This window comes from Acipenser ruthenus, chromosome 2 (assembly GCF_902713425.1).
Source record: "Acipenser ruthenus chromosome 2, fAciRut3.2 maternal haplotype, whole genome shotgun sequence".
Classification (NCBI taxonomy): Eukaryota; Metazoa; Chordata; class Actinopteri; order Acipenseriformes; family Acipenseridae; genus Acipenser; species Acipenser ruthenus.
Genome location: NC_081190.1, coordinates 10,297,843 through 10,321,572, shown reverse-complemented (window position 1 = coordinate 10,321,572; position 23,730 = coordinate 10,297,843). Strand labels below are relative to the sequence as shown.

Sequence of the window (23,730 nt, the reverse complement as noted above, 5' to 3'; positions counted from 1 at the left end):
GACTGTCACAGTATTACTATTGTTATTCTTACTATTACTTCATCTATAACTTTTGAACACGTAAATGTACCCTTTGTAAAATACCAGTAGATACTATCAAAGAAACACACATTTTGACATAAGTTGAAAAGTCTGTTACTTTTAGTATTCCTTTCTAAACTTATTATGTGTGTGTGTGTGTGTGTGTGTGTGTGTGTGTGTGTGTGTGTGCCTACTCTACATTTAATAATACTTATATTCCCTACAAAATGTTTAAAAATATATATTTAACTATTTCATTTATATCAGCATTATTCACCTATAGTTTTTGGATGCACTATCCTCTTTAGCTGTATTCTGTTTTTCTGTGGAATCAAATGAGATGTTGTCATCACTACACTAAAGAAACAATGACACATGACAGATACAGTGCACTAAAGAAACCATGACACATGACAGATACAGTGCACTAAAGAAGGTGAATCCAAAACCACTTTAAGGGTTAACTGTTTCAAAGCAGTGAGATTAGACTTGCATTTGCATTCACCTTCCACTGGGTGGCCACTGTGACTGAGAATTATGACTAACCTTATGAAGGTGTTTTGAAAATATTTGGGGGGACATGTATCAAGCGTTTATGATGGCATTAAGTCCATAGCGCCGAGTTTACGCTGGCCTTAAGATTGCCCCGTATGTATCATGACACTTTTGGTAAGTTAAGGCCGTGTTAGCCCCAAAATGCGCTCGGCCACTCATTAGCCATGCATTTTAAGGCATGTCAAGCCTTAATTATCTGCATGTTCAAATTGTAGGTGGGGCTCATTTGTAAATGAAGTCTGTGATATTAAAATGAGATTTATGAAGCAGCAGAACAGCTGCGCCGGTCCTAAAAGGCTCCACAAATAAGACCGATTTCAAACTGGTCTTATTTGGGCTCAAAGAAAAAGTCAGAAAGCAGCTGATAAGAAAGAGCATTATAGCAGCAGTCATATAGGGGCCTGGAAAACTCACAGTATATTAAAAAGAAATTCACGAATGACAATACAAAAAATTCAACAGTGTCAGGAAACCGATATTTTATTAAAAAACACATTTTCTATTTACATTATATTCTACTGATGTAAGTTGCCTAAAATGTGTTATCATAGCTAGCTAATCAAGAACATCATCCAAAAACCAAGGCTGAAACATTTTAACATTTGGCCTAGTCAGTCTGTGCTGCCATAGCCCATTTTGAGGGTTTCAGAACACTGGCGCAGTGGAATTTTTGCAGTGAAATGTGCCAGCTTACACCGTGCCTCATTAATTTTGGGCCAGTTAATACATTCGGGACGGGGTCAAACGTGTGCCGCGGCAGAGCGCTACTTTACACTCCGCTAATTTAGCGCTGCGTCGGTCGATCTTGTTACATGTCCCCCATGGTCTTTGTTTTCATGGTTTATTAAACCTGGTCTGCCTTTATTTATTGCTATTTAAAAACTCAAACAGCCATCCGATTGAAGTGGATATCTAAAAGTGGGCCAAGTGATTCACACTTCTACCAACATGCATTGAAGCTATATATATTTTGCAAACCGTGCAAAGCTAATACTAAAACACATCTTCTCACATAACTACAGCAGAGGACTGACAGTCTGCCTGGCTATATGTCTCTCATTGCAGGTAGCTCTTTGTTTGTACTATCTATCAAACTTTCTCTCGAATTCAGTGTTGATCTACTGGTCTTTCAATCTTTTATTTATCTCTAAAATTGATTAAAAAAATATGATTCTGGTTAATTATTTTCCATTTTAGAGCTATCTGATCTGCCTCCAATGTTTTGAGCAATTAAACTGTAAATTAGGTTACCTGGGTTACTGAATGAATGATCACACATGTTCTTATCTGTATTTCAATCTGATCCATGTCTGAGGCAATACATTTTTCCTCACTGTAGGCCTGTGGCCCTCAATGTTTATTTGGACAGGGGCTCATGGGTATTTCTCATAATGCCCAGAGCGTGCATGATAATTCTTCTCTCTTGACATTTTACTTTTTCCAGAAATTAAAATACAGATTTATAAAATGTCACAGCGCTCTGGTCTCGCAGGAACACCTTGGCCCACAGCCACAGCATTGAGAACCACTGTTAAAGAATGATGCATACTTTCTGAAGGGGGGGTGGGGGGGCTACTAGATAGGGGATAGAAGAACATTGCCAAATAATGAAATAGTTCCAAAATAGTATGAGTAGTTGTTTTTTTAAAAAAAAAGGAGAATACTGAGCTGCTGTGTCTACTAGAGCTCCTCAAAGAGGCTGATTTTGTGGGAGATGCAGAAACTTTATTTTATTTTCATAAGAGTTTTGCTGCAATAGTACAGCAATGGTACTGCAGTGGTAAAGCAGTGGTACTGCAGTGGTACATCAATGATACTACAATGGCACTGCAATCGTACAGCAATGGTATTGCACTTGTGGGTCTCCATCTGGGTTTCATCAGATAGTTATGGCTTGTTAAATCACACACTGAGTCAAAGAGACCACAGATTTGTTTTCAAGACTAAGAGATAGATGTTTTATGTGTAATGGATAGTAATATATATATATATATATATATATATATATATATATATATATATATATATATATATATATATATATATATATATACAGACGTGCTCAAATTTGTTGGTACCCCTCCACAAAAAACGAAGAATGCACAATTTTCTCTGAAATAACTTGAAACTGACAAAAGTAATTGGCATCCACCATTGTTCATTCCATATTTAATAGAAATCAGACTTTGCTTTTGATTTTTTATTCAACATAATATTGTAAATAAGAAAACAAATGAAAATGGCATGGACAAAAATGATGGGACCGCTAACCTAATATTTTGTTGCACAACCTTTAGAGGCAATCACTGCAATCAAACGTTTTCTGTAGCTCTCAATGAGACTTCTGCACCTGTTAACAGGTAGTTTGGCCCACTCTTCCTGAGCAAACTGCTCCAGCTGTCTCAGGTTTGATGGGTGCCTTCTCCAGACTGCAAGTTTCAGCTCTTTCCATAGATGTTCGATAGGATTCAGATCAGGACTCATAGAAGGCCACTTCAGAATAATCCAATGTTTTGTTCTTATCCATTCTTGGGTGCTTTTAACTGTGTGTTTTGGGTCATTATCCTGTTGGAGGATCCATGACCTGCGACTGAGACAGAGCTTTCTGACACTGGGCAGTACGTTTCGCTCCAGAATGCCTTGATAGTCTTGAGATTTCATTGTGCCCTGCACAGATTCAAGGCACCCTGTGCCAGGCGCAGCAAAGCAGCCCCAAAACATAACCGAGCCTCCTCCATGTTTCACTGTAGGTATGGTGTTCTTTTCTTTGAAATCTTCATTTTTTCGTCTGTGAACATAGAGCTGATGTGACTTGCCAAAAAGCTCCAGTTTTGACTCATCTGTCCAAAGGACATTCTCCCAGAAGGATTGTGGCTAGTCAATATGCATTTTAGCAAATTCCAGTCTGGCTTTTTTATGTTTTTCTTTCAAAAGTGGAGTCCTCCTGGGTCTTCTTCCATGGAGCCCACTTTCGCTCAAAAAGCGACGGATGGTGCGATCAGAAACTGACGTACCTTCACCTTGGAGTTCAGCTTGTATCTCTTTGGCAGTTATCCTTGGTTCTTTTTCTACCATTCGCACTATCCTTCTGTTCAATCTGGGGTCGATTTTCCTCTTGCGGCCACGCCCAGGGAGGTTGGCTACAGTTCCATGGACCTTAAACTTCTTAATAATATTTGCAACTGTTGTCACAGGAACATCAAGCTGCTTGGAGATGGTCTTGTAGCCTTTACCTTTACCATGCTTGTCTATTATTTTCTTTCTGATCTCCTCAGACAACTCTCTCCTTTGCTTTCTCTGGTCCATGTTCAGTGTGGGGCACACAATGATACCAAACAGCACAGTGACTACTTTTCTCCATTTAAATAAGCTGAATGACTGATTACAAGATTGGAGACATGTGTGATACTAATTAAAGAAACTAATTAGTTTGAAATATCACTATAATCCAATTATTTATTATCTTTTCTAAGGGGTACCAACAAATGTGTCTAGGCCATTTTAGAATATCTTTGTAGAATAAGCAATAATTCATCTCTTTTCACAGCTTCTTTGCTTTATTCTATGACATACCAAAGGCATGCAAGTATACATGATAGAATAGCTTTTAATTTCATCACTTTTCAGGAGGAATGAAGCATTATTTCAATGAGCTGTAAGGGTACCAACAAATTTGAGCACGTCTGTATATATATATATATATATATATATATCTTTTTTAATATTAAATCAACATTGAAATGTGTTTATATATGCAGTTTACCTATCATCGGATCCCAAAGTCTGCAGCATAGTAAACTTAATATTCCAAGTCTTCATTCAGTGTATACAAACAAAAACTTCTTTACAAAATGAGTGAGAGCTACCCGTAACATTGTTACTGTATTTCTCTGAGTTGTTAATACATTTTGAAAATTGTTTAAGCCATTTTGTTAGGGTTTTACGTTTGATTCATACCAATTTAATTAAGTCATGAGTTACTACATGAATTTTTAACTAAAAGTAAAATAATTGTAAACTAAAATAATTCTTACAACAATATGCTTTCTTATATATATATAGCAGTGTGGAGTAGCGGTTAGGGCTCTGGACTCTTGACTGGAGGGTTGTGGGTTCAATCCCCAGTGGGGGACACTGCTGTTGTACCCTTGAGCAAGGTACTTTACCTAGATTGCTCCAGTAAAAACCCAACTGTATAAATGGGTAATTGTATGTAAAAATAATGTGATATCTGTATAATGTGAAATAATGTGATATCTTGTAACAATTGTAAGTCGCCCTGGATAAGGGCGTCTGCTAAGAAATAAATAATAATAATAATAATATATATATATATATATATATATATATATATATATATATATATATATAGTAACAGAGCAGGGAGGGGGGTTAATCCTCCCTGCATAAGAAAACATGTGCGAATGCACATTTGTTTGTTTTGCTTTTACCCCTGCACCTGGTGATTATTGTTAAATTAGAGCCAGGTGCAGGGTATAAAACAGAAGCAGTTAGTTTGCTGGGGGCTGCTGAGTAGAAGGAGGCAGAAGAGGTGTTCTGCTTCCGAGCAGTCGAAGATAAGTTTGCTGTGTAAACCTGTGTGGTTTTGTTGTAGACTTTTTGTTTTGTTACAGGTAAACGGCTTAGCCGTCCTGTGTATAGGTTAGGTTTCTGTTTTGTGTTTTAGTTATTGCTCGAATAGAGCTAGGTGTTTATTTTGTGTTTTTGTTTTCTTTATTGTGTTTATAAATTAAAAAAATAGCGCAACCGCGCTTTCAAAACTCCAGTCTGTGTGTTCTGGGTCTATTTTTAAAGGGGCAAAGAACCCAAGTGGCAGCGGTTCTTTTACAATATATATATATATATATATATATATATATATATATATATATATATATATATATATATATATATATATATAATGTTTAAAGAAAACAGAAACTATAAGAAATTAATGTACTTTTTATACATACCTATCAAATTAGAAAAAGTTACTGTCAAAAGTAAAAAAAAGTAATTTAACAGCTGAACACAAAACTGAATAGAAGTCATATTGCCCCAGATTAAATACAATAAAACAATGATTTGATGTGGTTATGTGCTGTTTGACTGGCAGTGTTATTAGCTGCATATGATGCCTGACGTAGCTAATTTGGAATTCTTGAAGGATTCACAGCCAGCAATTTCTTCTTTGTTGTTTTGTTAAAAATCTAATAAAAACCTATTTTGTCTAATATATATATATATATATATATATATATATATATATATATATATATATATATATATATATATATATAAAACCCTGCAGGGGGAAAAGCCAGAATCAAATTAATAATGAACTCTTTCTCACAAACACAGAAAATATCACGCAGCCTTTTTGTGCCTGCAGGGCAGTTTTTTAAGAAATTGGGGATGGATGTTCAGTCATGAATTCAAGGCTTGTCTCTCTCAATTAGGCAGCCCGCTTCTGTGTCCCCTGTTCTCTCTTTAATTGTTAAGCTGGTTTATGGTTATATGAAAAAGTGATATATGTGTGTACACTGTTCAATAACCGCAAGGGCAGCATGTGCTTTAATTCAAATTTGCTCATTCAAAACTAATTGTGTATGCATTAAAAAACCTACCAGCACATATGGTGTTCATGTAAGGGTGCTTAGCCGTCAATCTGTAAGAAAGCAGAAGTTGAAAGATTAATCAAGGGGGTCAGGTGTGTATATGGACAAGGGTTTGTTTTGGCAAAGTGGAGATGATTCCTTCTGATAAGACCCTGCTCTGAAATGGAATTGGTTGGAATAATTGCTTGCATGGAGCGGCCCTTTGAACAGGAAGTCATTAAAGACAGACCTGCTCTTGAACCTGAACAGAAGCCTGGGTTCTGCCATGTCTGCTGAATGGAGAGCTGGACTTGGTTAGTTGTTAGTTCAAAATGAAAACTGGATTTCATACTTGTGAATTTATACTAAACCGTGAGGTTGCTGTACACCTACTGTGTCTTTTGATCACAACTGATCTATAAATATAAACAGTGTATTCATCAAAACTGTTAGAAGACATTTAACCAGTTTTATAATGATTTGTAAAATAAGTGCTTTGTTTAATACATATAAACATATCATTCTATTATTATTATTAGGAGTAGTATTAGCATTAGTTTTTTTTTAATTAATTTCACAAAATGCCTTTACCTTTACACATGTCTCCCTACGTCAAGGTTCACACCCAATTAAATTTCTTATTTATATTTTCTCCTTTATGTATACAGTGTGTATGCACTTATATTTGAATAGCAATGGTCCACACTGAGTGGCATTCATTGGTGCTGGACAGTTTTAACAGCTGTGTCAAAACCACATAGAGACTGCTGTATACACTAAGTCCCATACCAGTCAGTAAGTGCAGGGCTCAACTAGCAGGGGCTCAGGATACACACACTTGTCATCTAGAATGCAGTGAGTATAGGGGCCGCACTGAAAACAATGAGACATATGACTTGGTTCTTAACTCTGGTGACAGTCCTGTTTTTTTACCAGCAGATGCCTCCAAATGGGCCATTCTATAATGAAGAAAGAGCAATGGGTAGTTTCTCAAATACCAATACAGTTTCATGTCAATTTCAATATATATTGCATTTTTGAGAGAAGAATTTCATGAGAGAAAGAACTAGTTTGACTAACCTCATAAATAACCCATCACTACTTCACACTTTAACCACAGAAACACAAAAAGGGTTCTCTGGGGAATAACAGCCATTTCTGCCAAAGAGCTTTCACTGCTAATTTTGCTATCAGCACTGATTCAGAGGCTGTCAAAAGTTGTAATTAGATGGTTGCTGTCTTATCAGTTGACACCAAAAACATGTGATAAGGTAAAAGGTTCAAATGTACTCTTACTGATTGAGGAACATGGCTGACCTGTCTCTGTTCAGAAAGGCACAATTCAAATGTTGATGTTATCTCAATGAGTACTGAAAGTCGTTCTGGTGCATTCCTTCAGAATAAAGAACCCTTTTTTATCTGCACGCTGAGACCAGACTTAAACAGTTTTGTATGTATTTATTTAACTTTGGTTTTCATCTGTTCTGTGATGCTCACCCTTATGAAAGGTGACTGGTTTACCACACAGAAAGCATTCTTATCCTGTGCTGGGGATGTAACGTATGTCACACTTTAAGTGTGTCAAGTGATCCGGTTATCCAGTTGTGATGAAACTTGCCGAGGACCTTTTTTCTCCAAGCTCCTTACCTCTATGTCTGTGTGTACTTCCTGGGGTCATTCAACACCAAAGGGACACCCAACTCACTGTCTCACATTCTTTTGATTTTGCTTGTGGAAATATTTTTTTTTAAGATATTAAATCATTATTTTTGAAGTCATGAGATACCCCTGACATATGAAAACTATACAAAGTACTAAAGCTATCTTCTTGAAACACAAAACTGCCCTAGTTAAAAACAAACTCAGTACTGCAGGGCAAAAGACGCTGCGGCGCCGTTAATTTTCAAAAATAACAAAAATAAAAGGTTTAACAAAAACACACTGCTCACAGAGCAAAATACAAGATTTAAATAAAAAACACAAAAAACAAATAGGTCAGGCTGGGCAATCGCCTTCACTGTTCCTATATTAAGTTTGATTCTTAAACTCCTCTCACTCTCGTTCTCGTTCTAGTTCTCGTTCTGTCCTCTCCTCCGAACAGCCCACCCAGATTGCAGAGAGCTGCAGGTTTTTATGCAGGTGACCATCTCCCGACTAGCAACAATTAATCACTTAATTAATTTGGGAGATGGCCATCTTCTGCACAAGGTTTTCAATTACAATTGGCAGAGGATGAGCTGCCGACCTCGCCTCTGCCAGAACACAAAATAAAAATAACAAAACAAGCTCACGGCTATGCTGTCATTTAAAAATACATAAATACAAAATAATAATAATAATAATAATAATAATAATAATAATAATAATAATAATAATAATAATACAACAAAACAAATACAAAATAATAAATTGCCCAGGGTCGGAGGGGTACCCTGTTCTAAAAATAAACACATATGTTAATGGCAGGGCTTTGCCCTGGCCCCTTTTCATGTGCAGGGCTCCTCACCCTGTCACAGAGCCATATTGAGAACTCCAGAAACAGAGTAGCTATCACCTTGTTTTTCCAGATGATCAGAAACTGTGTATGTAATGCTAGTGATACAGGGCAAGTAGTGAGCAGTTACCCCAAACTGGATGTCAGGCCTGAAATGGTGAGTTCAGCACCTCAGAACTCAAAAGGGATAGTAAATATACACTGCTTTTAATATGTCATAAAGAGATTTTTGTCCAAGACTGGAAAAAAATGAGAATTGTGAAATGTATCCTTCTAAATAAACATAGCATACTTTCTCCTTAAATATGACTCTGTGTACATCTAAACATAAAATAATATACAGCTATGGCGAAAGGGTTTGCATCACCCGGTAGCAAGGGCACTCAATAGACGGACTCCGGTCCGATTCCGGACCGCAAGTACATTTTGAAAGGACCGCCAAGTCATATGCTAATCTATCTTTTTACTTGCACAATGGCAATGCTGTGAATTTTTCAGACAGCATAGTTCTTATGGGAGTGTGGTGTGCGAGGGTACAGTAGGTGTGTCATTGTGATAGTAAGTAGAAGATACTCAGTGCGACCTATGAATGAAACAAAATGTACAACAAGTCAACAGTATTAGCAGCTCAAATGAAGTGAAACTCGGTCCGTTGGCTGCTGTGGCCTGTTTTGTAAAAGTCAACATATCCCTTCTCTATGGCTAATAAAACAACCGTCATTACTGATTTTTTTGAAAATACACAATTAAGATACAATTTTCATACCTGATACGAGTTCAGAAAATCACACTTCACAAAGACCAAGAAAACAATGACAAGTACCGGTGCTACAAAGCCTGTTTTTGTTAAGTAGCTTTTCCAAACCGATTAAAAAAATAATACTGGTAAAACATACAATATAATCCTTTTTAAAAACACATACGAGTCAACGTGTATTTGTGTTACTGTTGGTACTCCTGACTCAGGGGAAGCACACTATACTGTACTACTTGTGTGTACCAAACTATACTTTGTAAACAATGGTAGTGCAGCAGACAGAACCCCGACTACAACAGATATCGCATCATTCCACGATCCACCAAAATGTGCTATGTGTGCAAAGCTTAGCAAAGGCGGGTGTGCAATTCGTATCGCCCGACGCCTGGGACAACAAGGTTTGCCGTTCTACTTTGCCCATCGGACAAGTAGTTTTTATTTATTTATTTTTCCTATGTTAGTTCTGTTGCTAGAAGAGAACACTCTGGGTATATTTCAGAGAGCCACACAAGTTTCTGAAAACTGAATTGTGGAAGTCTAGTAGCGCCTACACACAAACATTTTTAAAAAGTATTTACCTCCCACCCCTATCACTTCTGATTGGCTAGCTGTTGATCTATTGGTTACAAAGAAACCCAGAAATGGCTGACTATCTTTTAAAGTATTATTTATGTTTTTTGTAAATTAGCATATAAGTGATACTGATTTCTTTTTACATAAACCTGACATTTAGATGCAGTAATCAGGTAAAGTTACACAAAAAAACACCATAAAATCGCTAAGGTGTTAGCGGATTAGAATACATCGTTATGTAATTTATTCATTGTCAAGCGTGTACTTGTTGGGATGTTTAAAAAAGAAAAAAAAAACGCGAAGTTTACTGTTTAGAAGCATTTCAAGACAAACTTTCCCTGGCAAAAAATGTAATGAATTTTATTTCTTTCGATTTTAGTGTTGCTAACCTAGTTTGTTATTTACATATTCTTTTTAGATTTAAACACTATATTAAAAAAACAAAACAAAACAACAAAGAAAAACATAATTTACTGGATTTGAACAAGCGATATTAGTTATTGGACATACACAATCCATCAATTTGTGAAACTATTAAACAATGTAGATTGACAAATATGTTTATAATGATAGAAATGAAATGCTTATATATAAAGTACAGACTGTAAATCTCATGTGTTTAGGTATTCATTCATTTATGTATTTCTTTTTCTGTGAGAGTAGTGCAGGGAAAGAATGTTGCCCCCCCCCCCCCCCCCAAAAAAAAAAGCCATCAGGGTATGAAGCCAGGATCACCCTGCTGCAGCAGTGTTCCAGTTAGCCATGTTATATGAGGAAAAATAGCTATCAAATCGATGGAGCCTTCTGCAAATATTGCATGCATTTTTGTAGAAAAACAGTACAAAATGCAGAGAAACTTGACAGGTTATACACAAGTCCTTTAAAAATCTGGGGTTCAGCAGTTACAGAACTGAAAGAACGTCAAGAAAAATCTGAATTCCACAAAGCAGCAGTAACAGCTGGCAATGATTTTGTATCTGTGATGCACTAACTAAAACACCTGTACATCAAGAGCTGGATTCCGCTTATAGAGAACGAATGGAAAAACACTGGCAGAATATATCTTTATATTTGAATAACCCCAAGTATTGCTTATTATAGTTGTACTCTTAGTATGTTACTTAAATTTACTAGCAAATGTGTTCCAAACTTCACTGAAAGAAACATTTCCTTAAAGTATGTTATACATTTGTTGAGGTGAGGTGGGGTCACAGGGAACCTTTTGTGTATCTTGAAGAATTTAGTGAACCAGTCAAGCTACAAGGCTAGATCCGCCCCTGTTAATCACTGATTGATTGATTGTATTCACTGTTAAATAAAACCACAATCCTACAAGTTATATTCTACTTTTTTGTGTGTGTTTTGTGGGATGGGGAGGGGGCAAGGAGATTTTTCTTCTTGTGCTTCAGTTTTGTTTGTTTCAATTTGCTTTATTTTTGCAATGGTGAAACACAATGTGTGGCTCTGCTAACACAGACACATAAGAATACAGTAGTTATACCATTCGGTGGATATGGCAGGGAAAGAACACATGCAGTAACAAGTCAGTAAAGAAGGCAGATTAGTAAAAAGGAGACACAGTTTTGATTCCCCCCAAAACTCCTTTAAACCTAGTGAAGAACTCTCAAACCAACAACATGCGTAAAAACAAATATTTGTGTAGCTCTGTGTTTGTTTGTTGATATGGGGATGGCAGTGAAAATGTGCTCTGGACCTTGACCTTGCTGTAACCAATAATTGAGTACCCCTGCCCTATAGAATTAACTAATGTTGCTTCATAAAGCTGAATAATGTTAACATATTAAATTCATACCGCTCTGTAGTTTACCGTATACTTAACGAAAAACTGACAAAAATAAAAAATGTGACGTTTCAAAATCTAACATGAAGTACTGTACTACTATTATGGTTTCTGGTAGACTTTTGCAATATCATTTTGTAGTTTCTTTGTTTACATGATGTTAAATAAAATATCTAAATGATATATATTTTTTTTTTAATTATGTCAAATTCTAGGTGATGCTAAACTTTTGGCCGTAACTGTAGGTCAGTCTGTTTCATATTCAATATTTCTTGACCGTCTTTGCAAATATACGGTACAATAAAATGCTGTACACATACACTCTTTTCCATATTTAGTTTAATGCACAAGTGTAATGCATTGCAGTATGAAAAGTGATGGAGGGCATCTCATGATGGCTTTCATGATTAGTTACAAATATTACCAATATGTTAAAGTTTCAACCTTTAAAGTAATTGCAGCTAACAAAATAGTTCCATACAATTGCTCTGCCATTGTGAAAGAAACACGTGTTATAGCAAGATGTGTTTTTCCACACTGGTTTCAAGAAAACTCTGTTTACAAGCTATGATGTAGATGGCCTGTGCTTTCTGGGTCATTTCACCTGGAGAGTGAAACTGTCCCCACCCCTTCGGCACATTCTTTACTGTCAATAACCAATCATCTGCTTCCTCTTTCGACTGCCATGCTTTCAGCCAGTAACATGCTTTGACCCAGAAGGCATTGCTGAGTTGAAATGAACCAAGGAGTACAAGTGTAAATAGACAACCCAAGAAAGCGGCATAGAAACATAGCTTCCTTTAACCTAAAGTAGTCCTGGATATCATGCTTTAAAATTAAAATACATGTGTGCTATGACACGGGTTTCCTTTAAAGCAGCTCACTTGAGACCAGTGTAGCTAATTCAAGTGCAAAATGGAATTATTGCGTTAGCTACAATTACTTTAAACTTGCAACCTTTATGAAAATAACACCCCTACGCCAAAGGTGACTGGTCTTGCCTCCACACACCAGTATCCACACACTTATTTTTACATACGCCCACCAGGGGCGCTGTATCACATTGACCAAAATAGTTAATTTTGAATCAGCTGTAAGGCAACCAGTCTATTCTAATTAATTTAAAATATATTTACAGTCTCTCGTGGAATGAAACTGAATTGAATATTTAATCTTCATAAAGAGGGTCCCTACAGGGAAGTGTGTCTGTGACTCTGTATGGTGAATTGTATGGGGTGGGTGGCATTTAACATGAGTACAGAGCTTGAGCAGTTTATAAATGTTAACAGAAGCTTTTTGTCTGTCTCACTCCTAAAAGAAAGGAAATGACCATTCATTTTAATGGAGTATTCACAAATCTCACTATGAATTTATCTCATGAACTGGATGTTCTTACCTTCTGTGACATACTTTACATTAATCAATAAACGTTTCCTGCCGTTGGAGCAGGTTCTGTAACAGACGGGCAGGTTCCATTGTTGATAATGGTAATAATAAAGATTTGATATTCTTTTAAATAAATTATTTGGTCAGGCATTCAGTGGTGTGGGTCAGTCAAATGTAACTTTAGGAGAGACACATTACTAAACAGCTTGCCAGTTCAGAACTCTTGCTGTTAACATCGCTTCCATTTGGATAAATGGAACACTTGTCCGCTGCGCTGCCATTTGTTTTTCAGCTGGGATTACATTTTTTTTACTACTTCATGTAAATGAAGTGCTCAGGTGATGGTTGCCATGTGGAATCAACAACTAGAAAGCTCTTTTTTTCCTCCCAAAGCTAGCTGACAGTTTTCTGGCTGATCCCACGCCTGCTGAGAAAAAGAGTCAGGAAAAGGAGTCTCTTGAGGAGCTGTGCATCAGTGCAGATCACAGCTACGTACCAGATGGTAAACTTGGCATGAGAGCCAGCGATACAAACAGAATCCCATTCCAGTCAAGCCATCATCCATCGCAGCTCACAATACCTGGCGTGGAGAAGGAACTGTTCCCTGGCTTTTCAAGTTTAAAAGAGCACAGGCTTTGCCCTCTGCTGAGTACAATTCATCGCTTTCATAGGACAGGAACTCCCTCGATGGGCGGTGTGTTAGCTGTTTTGTGCCACATTTGCTGATGAAAATTCGACATTTTGACTTCATGTGATATTTTTTTTCTCTTCGTTTTTCATGAAGATAAAAATGGAAATCTATCAATTGTTTTGTTTCTTGCAACCTGAACTATGAAATGGGTCAGTTAGATTGTGGCCCTGAGTTTACGTTGTGTCTGTAGCACGGATGTGTTTTTTATGACAGGTCTGGTTCGTCTATATAGGAGACCAGTTTGTATTTTGAAAGATGGAGGGCATGGATGATGAAAGCTGTAACCCATTCATTTTTAAAGTATTTTCAATTCATCAAACTGTTTAACGACAGCCTAGAAAAGTTTCATGCATACCAAACTTTTATTCATAACAGATTCTGGAAAAGAATCTCTGAAATATCTTGGGAGAATAACTTGTGAATGGTTGTAATAAAGTAACACTGCATAACTGACCATTGCTATCCATTAGCCTGTTTAACATTCGTATTGTTCCATTTAATGAGAGGAAATGGTATGTTGGTGCTTTCAGTAAGAAATAACTCCCGACAGGATGTGCAGTAAGACAATTCCTAGTGCACGCCCTGGCTGCGTTGTGAGGCTTGATGCGACGCAGAGTGCCTTCAACCACCCAGGAAGTGCAGTAAGAATTGTCTTACTGCTCACCCTGGAGTGGGTTCATTCACTTATAAAATGTCTAACATTTAAAAATGTTATCCAGAGTAACTTTCTTTTTGGATAGAAAGAAGAAATCTATTATGTATTCTTCCACTCAGAAAAAGTAGTCCCTGAGAACTGTTTCATTTCGATATTTATTTTTTAACTTTATTGGCCATGAATGTAAAATCTGACATTGACGTTTTACATTTTCGAGATGAAAGGACGTTTTGTAATTGAAGGCAGATTGATTTCCTGCATCTGAGGGAGGATTCACGGAACAGCCAGCCACTGCACTGGCACTTGGAGCCGATGTTGAGGAGGGAGCTTCTGAGTGTGAGGCTGTGGATGGAAGAGCCATCTTTGCGAAGGAAAGGATCCTACTCCAGGCTTTGCAGTTCATGAGACAGTGACCAATAATTTCAGAGGCTGTTTTCACACCGATGACCGGTAACTGACATCCTTTCCTTGGACTGTAAACCTGCATAAGACAACATGTGGACAGCAGTGCTGCGGATTGTGTGGTTCGTGTAACATACTGAATGAAGGCCAGCCTGCTCTGAAATGCAAGACATTGTGTTTCCGAGGTAATTAACAGCAATAGGTTCATGGGAATACCAAATTGATCTTTATTCAGGATTGTTTTAACGGGGTGAAGGTAGAATGATTTGGCATCTGGAGGACACTTTTGTAAATATTCTTTTAAAGCTGTTGGCAGGGAACAACAGATCACCAGGCTGGGCAAACATTAACCATAGGTGCTTTCACGGTGGATCTCATTGATATCTGCATGACTTTCCATTTGCTCATTAGATGACCGGGTCACAAACTCCAAACCATTTTCATTTGTATTGACAGTTTGTCAGTTTGTGCAGTCCTTCCTGTCCACAGTGAGTACAACAGAAGCGATATCGAACCAGGCCTTGTTTAAAAGCCCAACGGCTGTGCTGGCAGAGAGAGCGGGAGAGATTTTCATTTTGTTTAAATCTGTTTCTGATATCGGAGGGTGGTAGTGGGCTGCCTCTTTGCCAGATTTTCTGTAATTATTAGCGACAGAGATTAAGAAATTGTTGGATGATTTAAACTTTGTTTCAGTTATTATGTTGACAATTCAACCCACAGAAACACTATTCAGAGCAGAAAGTGATTTATGCCAGTTCTCAGACCCTTGAGATCCTGTATTAATTTCCTTCAGCGTTTCTAACTGTGGATTAAAAATGCTTTTGGACTTTATTCAGTTGAACAGTTTTAAAGTCCAGACAATTTTTTTCATTTTATTTTTTTATTTTGTTTCAAGCAGTCATTAAAATCATTAATTGCCCATGAAGTTGTTTTTCTAGTGTTCTTTTCTGATTTTGTTTTCCTCAATTTCTTCTCGTTAATATCTCAGCATTAATTATTATGATATAAATATATCAGTTTGTGAGTCAGTCTATGATGTCACAGCTGTGCGTTAAGTCAATTCTTACTTCACGGACATGTGATCTTGTTTAGCCATCTTATCCAGGTGTTTTTACACACACACACACACACACACACACACACACACACACACACACACACACACACACACACACACACACACACACACACACACACACACACACACACACACACAATATATCTATTTGCAGTGGCTAATGAGAGTGACTGCTTGAAGTGAAGTGATAACTCAGAAGCTCTGCTAAAGGAGTCCCAGCACTTTCAGGGCAGCTGTAGGTTGTTGCAATGATGTGAGGTCTGAAACCAAGATATGCCCCCAGAATAAAATACATATACTGTCCATAAATTGGTAAAATACTAGAATTGCAGTATTCATGTTTATGTACAGAACAGATATTGCTAAAGAAAGACAAATGTATCAGCTACTTTACGTGCCAACTTTCACCACTGCACAGTGTTTTTATAAATGTGAACCACGGCAGGATTTGGATGCTTGTGTGACAGTCCAGTCCCGAGGCTTGTGTGTTACAGAATAATCATGTAAATCCTATGTCATCACTGCTCTGTTTATATACAGTATCTGGCTTTCATTTATCGGTGCTTATAATTACTCACCTTGCAGCGGCACTAGATTTGTTACAGTAATATAAATAAGTGAGTCCTGGCTGGCACTACAAGGTTAATGCTTGAAGTAGGCACATTTCCAGCCTGAGTCACTGTCTGCATTTAAAAATACATTTAAAAAAAATCTTTCAGCTGCATAACTGATTACATATGTTGAGAAATTAGCGTCATTGATCATTGCTGTATTTATTCTGTGACTGAGACAGTGGAGCTGTAAGGGGGAAAACAATCTGATATTTTTGAAGGCATCTCTTTCTAAAGGCTTTTGTTTGTTTTTTTGTATACACTGTCATTGATTCACACCAAGCCTCCGCCCTGTTACAATATAACAGACTTGTAGTAAGCATTTAAACACGTTTCTGTGTGGAAAACTGATATACAGTACTGTACTCAGTGAGGTGCAACCTTGAATTTCATGTTTTTAATTAGTACAGGCTCGGTACAGAGCAGGGGTGTCCAATCCCGGTCCTGGAGGTACATTCCGCTCCAGGTTTAACAGGTATAAGGAGATCATGAACTACTTTAGGGTCTGGACGAAGGTTTAATTGGTTCAATTAAACAATTTACACCAGGGTTGGAACAAAGACCAGGAATGGAAGGGCCAACTTTGGCCACCTCTGGTATACAGAAAAGCTAATGACAGATGATGCACTGTAGACTGTGTCCTTTCTTGTGAAAAAACAAAAATGCCTTAGTATGCAAATGCAGTACCTTTTCAAATGAACTCTGTATTATAATGTGCTTGGCTGTACTGTATAGAATATCCATCTGGACCCACAACAGCTATCTACTTATCTGAAATTTCTAAGAATAAAAATTGCACAAAAAATGACAACTGAGAGCGCATAAAAAAAAAAAAAAAATGCAAATTGTAAAATCCCAAGTAAGGAGTACAGTTCTTCTAAGAACCACGTGCAGTGTACACCATGCATTTACTGTGAATATAAAAGAGCACCAAACTGACTGTGAGCTTTACTTACTTTCCAGTGATTCTAGAAGATGTGCTGATGTGAGTGAGAATCTTAAATAAAAGAGCAGAACAAGTTTTCTTTAATAATGGTGTCAACAGCAGATTAGTAAAATAAATCTAAACAAAATAAAAATAAATACTATTTCAATGGGTTGTCATTTACCCTCACAGCTACAATCTCTGTTCCAGGTCTTGGGCATCCTGCTTTATTGTGTACCATGTTCCCAGCAGGCTTGTTCTGGCAGAATTGAGGGTGTTTCTGCCCTTGTAGGAGTGAGCACGTATAATTATCTTTTAGGAAAACCAGAAAACTTTGTTCAGAGTGTGACAAATGGGAAACAATGATGTAAACTCTAGTACGAAATCTTCTTTGTTTACAGAGCCAGTGTATGACGTTAACTCAAACCACTGCCAGCTTGCTTTCCAGGTGTGCCACACTTAATTGCTGGTGCTTGCCTGCACTTTCAGTTTAAATGCTGAAGATTTGGGGTTTTGCAAGATAGGTGAGTCACAAGAATATCTCACTGACTATGATGAAAGCCATATTCAAGACAGAATTCACAATTGAGAAAGAATGTGTGTTCAGCTATGCGGATGTCTGCATTGAATATGTAGAACAGACCGTAATGCATTCTTAGTAGTTTGGGGTTCACACTGTATGTGTCTGTATTTAATGATGCATGCTCCCTTGGGCTCATATAGCTGGTGGTGCCTGTTCCCTGTCAGCCAGGAAAAAGTATTTTCTGGAGCCTATGGCTTTAATACAGTAGAAAATGAGGCAGACAAGGGTATAAAATATACAAATGACTTCTGTTTCTTGTCAAGCCAATCCCCTATTTTCACCTGTTGAATCAAACCAACATGCTTTGTTATCTCGTTACTGAGCCCTGGAGACAGTGGAGCAGCCTGGGAAGGCTCTGTCTGAACCCCTGCAATCTCTAATCCTAAACCAATGGAAACGCAAGTATACAGTACCGCTCCCAGTCTAACCATAAACCAATGGGAACGCAAGTATACAGTACCGCTCCCAATCTCTAATCCTAAACCAATGGGAACGCAAGTATACAGTACCACTCCCAATCTCTAATCCTAAACCAATGGGAACGCAAGTATACAGTACCACTCCCAATCTCTAATCCTAAACCAATGGGAACGCAAGTATACAGTACCGCTCCCAATCTCTAATCCTAAACAAATGGAAAAGCAAGTATACAGTCCTGCTCCCAATCTCTAATCCTAAACCAATGGGAACGCAAGTATACAGTACCGCTCCCAATCTCTAATCCTAAACCAATGGGAACGCAAGTATACAGTACCGCTCCCAATCTCTAATCCTAAACAAATGGAAAAGCAAGTATACAGTCCTGCTCCCAATCTCTAATCCTAAACCAATGGGAACGCAAGTATACAGTACCGCTCCCAATCTCTAATCCTAAACCAATGGGAACGCAAGTATACAGTACCGCTCCCAATCTCTAATCCTAAACAAATGGAAAAGCAAGTATACAGTCCTGCTCCCAATCTCTAATCCTAAACCAATGGGAACGCAAGTATACAGTACCGCTCCCAATCTCTAATCCTAAACCAATGGGAACACAAGTATACAGTACCACTCCCAATCTCTAATCCTAAACCAATGGGAACGCAAGTATACAGTACCGCTCCCAATCTCTAATCCTAAACAAATGGAAAAGCAAGTATACAGTACCGCTCCCAATCTCTAATCCTAAACCAATTGGAACGCAAGTATATAGTACCACTCCTAGACATTCCCAGGCTCCTTTTAAAAAAATAATCTTTGCTAACACTTTCACAACCAGAGCCTAAACATAAGGTGTAAATAGAGGCATTCATAGTAATCTTATTCAATTAATTTAAAATGCCATCCTATGTAGAGTTGGTCATTTTGTTGTTTGTCCCATATTAAAAAATCTTTATGATGGCATTCCGTGATTTTTTATTTTAATTGATTTATTTTACACTTTTAACTGAAGACTAGATTTGTGAAAGAGAACACAAAGACCTGTGGATTCATCAGAAAACTGTAAACTTCAAGAAACCAGTCACCCAATCCACAGTAGTCAATTGCTTGTTTCCCCATCTGAAAATAAATGACATTTTAATACTACCATTGTGCATTTGTATGGACAGGTGGAATATTGTTTTCTAATCAACACAATTTAAATTAGAAATGTTTCAGTGGGATAAAGAAATGATGGCACTTGAAAACATTTACCAGTCATCGTTGTACTGCACTGTAGCTGCTTTAGATTCCTGTGTCGACAGAATACTGTAAAACAATGCAACAGTCCTCCAGCTGTCCAAGCAAGTCATTGATCTGTCTTTGAGTAGAGGAATTCAGATTGCTACATTCCCCTTACTCCTATGAGATGTTTAAGTAGATGGGGCCAACAGAGTTTAAAGGTCAGATTGTCACAAGGAAGTCAGTCCGGCCCTGGCATTTTGAATTATCCAGGCAAGCTCAAACGAAGCTTAGAGTCAAGTAACGACTGTGGTAGAAAAAAGCAGGTAATAACTCAATATGCTATTCAAGCAACACCATCTGGAATATACTGAAATAGCTGGGAAACGTCAAAAAATAAAAAATTAAAACACCATTTAAATCTGCTTCCGTTCTTTGTTTGACTTCAGTTGAATCAGTAATTCAGCTCAGAGACTGGGAGAGATTATGCTTGTCTTATAATGTGCATTACCCATACTGGGAATCTCCTGTATACTGTATAGTAACCTGCTCTCCTGTTGAGCTACAGGGCTGATGTAAAAGCTTCATTATAATGACCTACAAGCCAGCTTTATATCGTCTTGATCTTTAATAGTACAAACTTCTTGTTGTTGTGGTATTGATGAGGTTCTATTGATGCAAGCCGAATTGTGTTTGGGGTAGTTTGGCCAAGACAGTCTATGGTGTGTTCAGCTTCAGATCACAGCCTGTATTCATCAGTCCTGTATTTATACTGCAGGTCACTAATGTGGAGAACCTTTCCATGCCCTGCTTGCTGTCTGTGAGGAATCTGACCAAACAGCCAGTGACCCTGCTGGATCTCTGCTATGGGAAGACAAGCAACCTGAACCTACAGCAAGTGGTGAGTGCAGTTTATGTAAGAGCCTCCTGGGCAATCTTTCTTTGCAGTCAGCATGCGCCTATATTTTAGCAGGGAATCAATCATTGCTGAAGGAAGATGACAGGTATTTTAGCAGAGACAAAGAATGACAAATTTCGTTTTATTTCTTTGTGTGTGTGTGCGCTTCACTTTTACAGTGTGCATGCTTTTCATTTCTCTTAGTGCTACTGTTTGGACCAATCAAGTTGAAATATGTACCGATTTTACAAGGTGTGCTATATAGAGAATAATGCATGGGGTCGTGTGTGATATAAGAATTTATTGCACACCGAGGGGTGGGATGCTATGTAAACCCCGAAGGGAGAATCCCAAGGGGTTTACCTAAGCATCCCACCCCGAGGTTGGGCATTCAATTCTCATTTATCACTCACTACTCCATGCAGTATTTTTTTATAATCTCTGGCAAGCAATTTTTGCTTGTTGTGAGGGGCTTACTCTACTTCGTTTATGTCAGTGAGTTATTGGACAGAGAGCAAACTGCATAAAGAATTTTATTTAAAATAATAACTTCAACTGATAACTTCAATAAAACTTAAAATGCGGTTTGCATTATATGAGACAGTAGAGAGAAAATTGCAATTGCAATGGTCTGTACTAGGAGTTATAACGCAATGTAACTAAAGTGAACAGTTTAAACTTGTAACTTTAAAACAGCAAGTTGGTTTTCAGGGAATCAGGTGTTTTGTCTGACATTTTGTTCTTCTGTGCTGAGTGCCAGTTCTGTTGTTTTTTTGCCTCAGGTTTCTGTGGCAACTTTTTTTTTTTTTTGAGGAGGCTGAAATAAAATGGTTAGGGAACGTGGTAAAATTCTATTTTGTCATTTTTATTTTCACTAGTTTGTTCTGAGGGTGTTTGTTTGCTAATATTTTTGTGTACCTTTTTTGAGAAGTGGCTTACCTTCAGTCAGAGTCACAGTGTATTACAAAACATCTTCGTCTGTGGATCAGAGATTTTTCAGGTGGCCAATTATAGATGTTTATGGTGACTCCCTCATGGAAAATGCAGTTTGACCCGAAGGTTAAATGCAGAGCCTGTTGCCGAGGTAGTTTCGATGTTGGAAATGTGGGTTTCTCTTGGATGTACCTGATTTTCACTGGATGTGAAGGGCTCTGGGGGTTTTCTTTATCAGGTACACACTGGAGAATTATGGATATTTGTTGCTGTTTACAGTTTGAAAGCACGCGCTGGGGTAGTGCTCTGTTGCTAGTATTAATGTACACATGTTTCCTGTATTACACGGCCGTGTGATACGGGAAATATCAACTGGACGAGCCCATTCAAAAAATTGCTTACCAGTTATTATATATGTTAACCCTTAGCGGACCATTTATTCAGCGCGTGTCAGGTCCAATTTATTTTCACACGCGCAGTTTATTTTAGACGCGCTGTTTAGAAGTATTTTTTTCACAGTAAAACAGGTTTAAAAGGCACTGCATATCAACAGGACACTCAGTACTGCATCTCCAACCCCACCCCACCCCTTGTTCACTATATTTTTCAAATGCCTCTTAATAATTATCTCTTGATCACTCGTTTTATCACCAAACTCCTCAATAATGCGATCCAAGTCATTATTTTATTACTATAACATCTAAAAAAAGCTCTGCAAATGTGGTGTTATTTGAGTGCTGGATGCGGAAGCAGCTATCTTGTTTGTTTATGTCCGTGTTATCTATGTGGTGTCGGGTCTGTCAGTATTCATGAGATACGCCCATTTATTTTTTTTTTGGCTTCTCTCGGCTCCTATCGGTCTCACTCGGCCATTGAATGGTTTTCACTGCTTTTTCCGTAGAAAAAACGACTAGAGACTTGTTTTTTGCGTCTTTTTGATGATGTCGGACAGGGTCCGACATTGGACCGGAAAGTGAAAATTGCAATGTCGGATCAGGTCCAACATAGGACTGCAAAGGGTTAAGGGCGAAACCCGGTGGTCTGGCTAGTCTAGTTTTGCCCAGGCCAATCTAGTTTCAGCAAGGGCTTCTGAGTGAATCCCGATGTTACCACTTTCTTTCGACACTCGCCCGCGAATCTAGATTGGCCCAGAACTTGAAAAAGATGACTGGGCGAAACCCATTTTTTCAACAGTTTTCACTGAATTCCAGGATAAGAGTTTAGAGTCTAGTTTCGCCCAACGATTCAAAATCGATGCTGGGCGAATCTGCTTCGCCCATGCCATTAATTTGGGCGAGTCTAGTTTAGTTCAAAGCTTCAACATCAATTCTAGGCCAATCTAGTTTTGCCTATGCCAATTATTTGGGCTAGTCTAGTTTTGCATTTCTACGCTCTCCCATGCCAGCTTCCAAGTGCGGACACCAGGGCTGGCTCTGTAAATCTCTACCCCCAGTTGTTCTGTAAAGCACTACCCCCAGTCGTTCTGTGAATCTCTACCCCCAGTCATTCTGTAAATCCCTACCCCCAGTCGTTGTGTAAATCCCTACCCCCAGTCGTTGTGTAAATCCCTACCCCCAGTCGTTCTGTAAATCTCTACCCCCAGTCGTTCTGTAAATCCCTACCCCCAGTCGTTCTGTAAATCTCTACCCCCAGTCGTTCTGTAAATCTCTACCCCCAGTCGTTCTGTAAATCCCTACCCCCAGTCGCTCTGTAAATCCCTACCCCCAGTCGTTCTGTAAATCCCTACCCCCAGTCATTCTGTAAATCTCTACCCCCAGTCATTCTGTAAATCCCTACCCCCAGTCGTTGTGTAAATCCCTACCCCCAGTCGTTGTGTAAATCCCTACCCCCAGTCGTTCTGTAAATCCCTACCCCCAGTCGTTGTGTAAATCACTACCCCCAGTCGCTCTGTAAATCCCTACCCCCAGTCGCTCTGTAAATCCCTACCCCCAGTCGTTCTGTAAATCCCTACCCCCAGTCGCTCTGTAAATCACTACCCCCAGTCGTTCTGTAAATCCCTACCCCCAGTCGTTCTGTAAATCCCTACCCCCAGTCGTTGTGTAAATCCCTACCCCCAGTCGCTCTGTAAATCACTACCCCCAGTCATTCTGTAAATCCCTACCCCCAGT

The 23,730-nt window shown here is 38.3% G+C and overlaps 1 protein-coding gene across 2 annotated transcripts in view; it reads left to right on the top strand.

Moving 5' to 3' along the window:
* The window catches only part of LOC117963072 (uncharacterized), a 104,919-nt gene that overhangs the window by 30,979 nt on the left and 50,210 nt on the right, over window positions 1-23,730 (top strand). For both annotated transcript variants that reach the window (XM_058988866.1, XM_058988863.1), the window contains exon 6: window positions 20,549-20,671. In XM_058988866.1, coding sequence (XP_058844849.1) covers window positions 20,549-20,671 — 123 coding nt within the window. The remainder of the gene's footprint in view (window positions 1-20,548; window positions 20,672-23,730) is intronic.